This window comes from Muntiacus reevesi, chromosome 9 (assembly GCF_963930625.1).
Source record: "Muntiacus reevesi chromosome 9, mMunRee1.1, whole genome shotgun sequence".
Classification (NCBI taxonomy): Eukaryota; Metazoa; Chordata; class Mammalia; order Artiodactyla; family Cervidae; genus Muntiacus; species Muntiacus reevesi.
In genome coordinates, this window is record NC_089257.1 from 15530661 (window position 1) to 15536660 (window position 6000).

The following is a 6000-nucleotide window of genomic DNA, read 5'->3' on the forward strand; positions in this document are numbered from 1 at the left end:
CCTTCCCTTTCTCCTTTGCCTGATAATAATACCTTGTATGACGGTTGTGAAGATCAAACGAGTTAAGGTACAGTGTTAAGCATAAATGAAGTGTTCAAAAACTATAGCTTCAAAATAATTGTGGGGGTTGGAGGTGGGCGGGAGGATCAAGAGGGAGGGGATACATGTATACTTATAGCTGATTCACGTAGCTGTACCGCAGAAACCAATGAGACATTGTAAATAATTATCCTCCAATTAAAAAAACAAAAAAAACTATCCAGGGACTTCCCTGACAGTCCAGTGGTTAGGACTTCACCTTCCAATGTGGGGGGTGTGGGTTCAATCCCTAGTTGGGAAGCCAAGATCTCACATGTCTCACAGCCAAAAAACCAACACATAAAACAGAAGCAATGTTGTAACAAACTCAAAAAAGACACACACAAAAAAAGATCCACACTAAAAAAAAAAAAAAAACCCTCTCCAATTTATTATGATTCCTCTATAAGTACAGCCTGCAAAGGAGAAAGACCCACGTCTGATTTCCTGGAGTTACCTATCATGCTGATCCACTAACAACCTTAGTGAGAACAAGCACTTTCCATAGAAACAGAAGAGGTAAATAGGAACATGAGTGAAAGCAAGCACCTCCCCAGTTTAGGTGGGGTAAGATAATACACTTCACACCCTCTTGCTTATACTCAGGTCAGCACGTAGGGAGTGTGTTTTGCAAACCTGGGACCAGAACAGGCCGCCCTTCAGCTCTAGAGAACTTTCCACACCCAACCAGATACACAGACACACCTCAGCCTCTGGCAGGAGCTTCCAATAAGTAGCTTCCATGAAGCTGGAACTCTTTCAAGGGCTCTATATTTATTTCATCTCTTTTCCAGATTCTCCTCTCTCTATTTATGCCTGGGCATTAACACAGTTTCTATCACTCCATTCTGATGACTGCAGGCATGAACATCACAGAGCTGATTCTGTAATGATGATCTTAAGATACTAAAGCCATTCCAGGCCATGATTACAGGTTCCGAACCCACCAAGTCAGCAGGGAATGGATCAGTTTACCGAACATGATGAAAGATTTTTTTCTTCGCTAGTAGTGAAAAAGGCAAATAGAAGCCCTGGCTAACAGGTAGAAAGGAAAATCTATAGATAGTCACTGAATAGGTATCCCTGTAATTTGTACATAATACTAAAAAGAGGTCTCCATTTACACTTACCAAGGGATATTGAACTTTCACTTTTCCCATGCACTGAATACCTAGAACTTTCCCATCTCCCCAATTTTCTTTTTTCTGTATGCATTTTCTTCTCTAGTTCTACACACGTGACTTTATAATTTGTAAAAAAAAAAAAAAAAAAAAAAAAAGAAGAAGAAGAAGAAAAGGAGAAGAGCCAAACCAAGTCAAACAAAACCTCCACAAGTATTTAAATTTTCAAACCAGAAACTATTTCATTAAATTAATCTATAAGGGATGATTTTCAGTGGTTGTTAAATGGAGGATGAATGCTTCAAAACAGCAACAGCATGCCTCTAAAAGAAACCAAACTGAAAGGGCAGGGTTGCTCTCAACTGCATTTCAGCAGAGTTGTATGGTTTGAGCAACCATGAGGAAGGCAGTGAGTAGTATGACCCTGCTTAGGGCAGTATGAACGTCCAGACCAGGACTGGGACATGGACACTTAAACATGCAACAGAAACTGAAAGAGCTTCAGTAATCCAGGGTTCAATAATTAGGTAAGTGGTTGGATGCTGAAGTTTTTTCGGCCAAACTGAAACTTTGATTCTGTTTATAGATTCATTATCAACAATGCCACTGACTTAGTCGCCCTGAAAAAAAAAAAAAAAGCCACTTATGGAAGGACCATCAGCTCCTACTCACCAAAGAACCAGTAATATTAACTATGTCAAGCCTTTGAGGCAAACATCCAAGGAACTGAACAATGAACTAGGCTTTTCAAATATTTCATAGACTCATTGGTGAAAAGTCGCTCAGTCGTGTCCGACTCTTTGCAACCCCATGGACTGTAGCCTACCAGGCTCTTTCTCCATGAGATTTTCCAGGCAAGAATACTGGAGTGGGTTGCCATTTCCTCCTCATAGACTCATTAGTACTGAGTAAATAAGATAAAAAACATAAAATTTTTAGAAAGAGTCTAGGCATTGCTAGACATTAATATTATTATTCATTGGATGCAAAATTATCTGTGATTTAACCATGTTCTTTAGGTATATGTGAGTGAGTGAAATTGCTCAGTTGTGTCCGACTCTTTGAGATCCCATGCCATAGCCCACCAGGCTCCTCTGTCTGTGGAATTTTCCAGGCAAGAACATTGGAGTGGGTTACCATTTCCTTCTCCAATTAGGAGAATTAAGTATATATATTCCTTTCAAAAACCACATATACCCCTTAACTTTGGTGAAAAGAGTCCTAACTTCATAAGAGAAATGCATATCAAATCTACCCTGGGACTGTCACTAACCAGTTGAAAATACCTGATGGTTTGAATTGGATATATTTTGTTGGAAAGACCATAGGGAAACAGACATTCTCCTACATTGCTAACAGCAGTGTAAAATGGTCCAACCCCTGTGAAACATGATTTAGCAATGTCTACCAATATTTAAAATGCATATATCTCTGACCCACCAATTTTACTTTGTGGTTTTCTTTGCAGATATACTAGTAATGGCACAAAATTACAGGTTATTCAGTGGGGCATTTTCAGTAATGGCCTTCTCTGATGGCTCAGACAGTAAAGAATCTGCCTGCAATGCGGGAGACCTGGGTTTGATCCTTGAGTCGGGAAGATCTCCTGGCTACCCACTCTAGTATTCTTGCCTGGAGAATCCCATGGACAGAGGCGCTTGGCCAGCTACGGTACACAGGGTCGCAAAGAGTTGGACATGACTGAGCGACTAACACACACATTTTCAATAATAGCAAAAGGCTAAAAACAATATGTGTACCAACCGAGAACTAGTCAAATAAATTATTTCAATACTATGCAGCTAAACAAGTTCTTAGAGAAATGAAAAAGCTCTCACTGATACAGAAATCACTCTGAGATATATAGAAAGAAAAAAATACATTATCTCTTATATACATAATAAACTAAACTCTGGAAGGTCACACAGGAAACCAGTCACAGTAGTTACTAGTAGTGGGCTGAGGACAGATGGAAACTGGCAGATGAGGGGAAAAGGGCTGGAAGAGACTTTTCCTTATAAACTTCTTATATTTTTTAATCTACTTTCCATATGACAAATTCAGAAATTTAAACTGGAATTGTTTTTCATTAAAAAAAAATGTGTACAGTATCGATATATCCATACAATTGAATATTATTCAGTTATAAAAAGAAATGAGCCATCAAGCCTGGAAAAGATGTGGAGGAATCTAAAATGCATTATTGCTTAGTGAAAAAAGCCAGTCTGAAAAGGTTATATACTCTGCGACTCCACTGTATGATATTTTGAATAAGTAAGACTTTAGAGAGAGTAAAAAGATCAATGGTTGCCAATGGTTGGGGGACAGGAGAAAGGATGAATAGACAGGGGTGAAGCTACTCTGCACAATACTATAACAAGGGATATATGACACTGTGCATTTGTCAAAACCCATAAAACTGTACTGACACAGAGTGAGCCCTAAGGCAAACTGTGGATCTTAGTTAATAATAACGTATCAATATTGGTTCATCAGTTGTAACAAATGTACTATACTAATAGATGTCAGATGTTAATAACAGGAAACTGACAAGGAGTACATGGGAACACTATAATATTTGCTTAATTTCCTGTAAACTTAAAATTTCTTTAAAAATAAAGTCTATTAATGCTTTAAAGGGCTTCCCTGATGGCTCAGTGGTAAAGAATCTACCTGCCAATGGAGGAGACCTGGGTTCGATCTCTGGGTCTGGAAGATCCCCTGGACAAGCAAATGGCAACCCACTCCAGTATTCTTGCCTGGGAAACCCCATGGACAGAGGAGCCTGGCCAGCGTTCATAGGGTTGCAAGAGAGTTGGACACGACTTAGTGAGTAAACAACGTTTTAAAACATGTGTCCTTACACGTATGCATATACACACACACATCCTTTTCTCATCCACACTGAAGGTGTTAATTAAGTGTGCATAACGTGTTACAGCCGCAGCCCTACTGATCAAGAACTCAAGTTCAGGAGTGGGCAAATGAAGTTCTGATCCAGGCCATACCATTTCCTAGCGGTGCGGCTTTGTGTAAATTATCTCTTCAGCCTCAGTTTCTCCGTCTGCAAAATGGAAGGAAAACAGTTTCCTCCTAGGGCTGTTACGAAGATTCAATAAAGAATGCATGTAAAATGCTTAGCATAGTGCCTAACGTAAAAGAAAAGCTCCAAAGTGTTAGTTGCCGCCTTGACGGTTATCTGACGGCTCACGGAATGACTGAGGTGGCACTTCAGGATTCCAAGGTTACTCCACTAGCAGCAAGTCAGTAACACCCCCAAAGTCCTCACCCCCGCCAATTCTCAACTCCAACCTAGCCCACTGTGAACACAATCCACACGCCCCGAGCTCCAGCGGGTACACTTCAGCATTCTTTATTCCCCAGATGTTGTTTTCCTCCTCGCTGGGCCTTACACCTTTAGGCCCCTGGATCAGCGCCCCCTCCCCGCCCCTCCCTAGCCCACCCCACCCATTCACACTCAGATCCCGCCCCATCCTCCTCCCCACACTCTGGCCTAAAGCGTCTGCATTTCTTTCCTTCCCCAAAGCTGAAGGAAGCGCCTACCCAGATACTCGTAGTCCGGTAGGGCTAGGCGCTCCGGACTCAGCATCCTTTGATGCGGGTGGCTTCAGAGCTCCAGCTCTTCGGCTTCCGGAACCTAGGTCTCCCGGCTCTCTCGGTTGCCATGGCACCCACGCGGCGGGAGAGGCAGGAGGCGGAGGGGGTGCCACGCAAACAGTTTCCGTGTCGCAACTCCAAGCTGGCCGTACCAGTTCCGGGAGCAGTCGCCTCGCAGCGGTCTTGGTTTCTTTGGACCCCCTTTCTTGAGGCAATGGTTTTAGACGAATTTGAGGTGCAGAGTTCCTTTGAAACCATCATATTTCCGGTGTGAAAAACTTATTGCCAACCCTCCATATACCCTCAGTTTCTGAATTTCATAACTCTTCCTGCTTTATACAACTGTTATCATAATAGTTGGAAATGGCAACCCACTCTAGTACTCTTGCCTAGAAAATCCCATGGACGGAGGAGCCTGGTGCAGGCTACTGTCCATGGGGCCACAAAGAGTCGGACACGACTGCGCGACTTGACTTCACTTCACTTCATCATAATAGTAGCCTTGATGGTTTTGTGTCCTACTCTCATAGACTCATCTGACTCCTCTGTCCATGGAATTCTCCAGGCAAGAAGACTGGAGTGGGTTGCCATTTTCTCCTCCAGGGGATCTTCCCGACCCAGGGATTGAACTCAAGTCTCCAGCATTGCCCGCAGAGTCCTACATAGCAGGCAGATTCCTTACCAACTGACCCACCAGGGAAGCCCCACAATAGTAGCTCCCACCCCTAAATCCCCATAAACATTTAATATCCCATTATCATTTTTTTTTCTGGTGGCTCAGACTGTAAAGCCTCTGCTTGCAATCCGGGAGACCGGGCTTTGATCCCTGGGTCTGATCCCTGGGTCTAGAAGATCCCCTGGAGAAGGAAATGGCAACCCACTCCAGTACTCTTGCCTGGAGAATCCCATGGATGGAGGAACCTGGTAGGTGTAGTCCATGGGGTCACAAAGAGTCAGACAGGACTGAGCGACTTCACTTTCTTTCTATTTTCATCTGATTATTTACCATCTTAAATTACTACAAAGTGCTTTCACGTGCCCATATCTTGGCTGCTCCTTGAAGTCAGAGATGTCTTTGCTTGTGACAAGACTGGGCATCCAGAAGGTGCTCATTAAATCCTCTATGACTTCATGGACATTTCCTCTCAAACTCCTCTTTATCTTTATAGCCCCTCCTTCTACG

At 42.7% G+C, this 6000-nt stretch overlaps 1 protein-coding gene across 2 annotated transcripts in view; it reads right to left on the bottom strand.

Annotated features, from left to right (window-relative positions):
* The window catches only part of CSTPP1 (centriolar satellite-associated tubulin polyglutamylase complex regulator 1), a 199373-nt gene extending 194467 nt beyond the window's left edge, over positions 1-4906 (bottom strand). For both annotated transcript variants that reach the window (XM_065943995.1, XM_065943994.1), the window contains exon 1: positions 4764-4906. In XM_065943995.1, coding sequence (XP_065800067.1) covers positions 4764-4809 — 46 coding nt within the window. In that variant the 5' untranslated portion in view covers positions 4810-4906. The remainder of the gene's footprint in view (positions 1-4763) is intronic.
* Positions 4907-6000: the final 1094 nt, after the last annotated feature.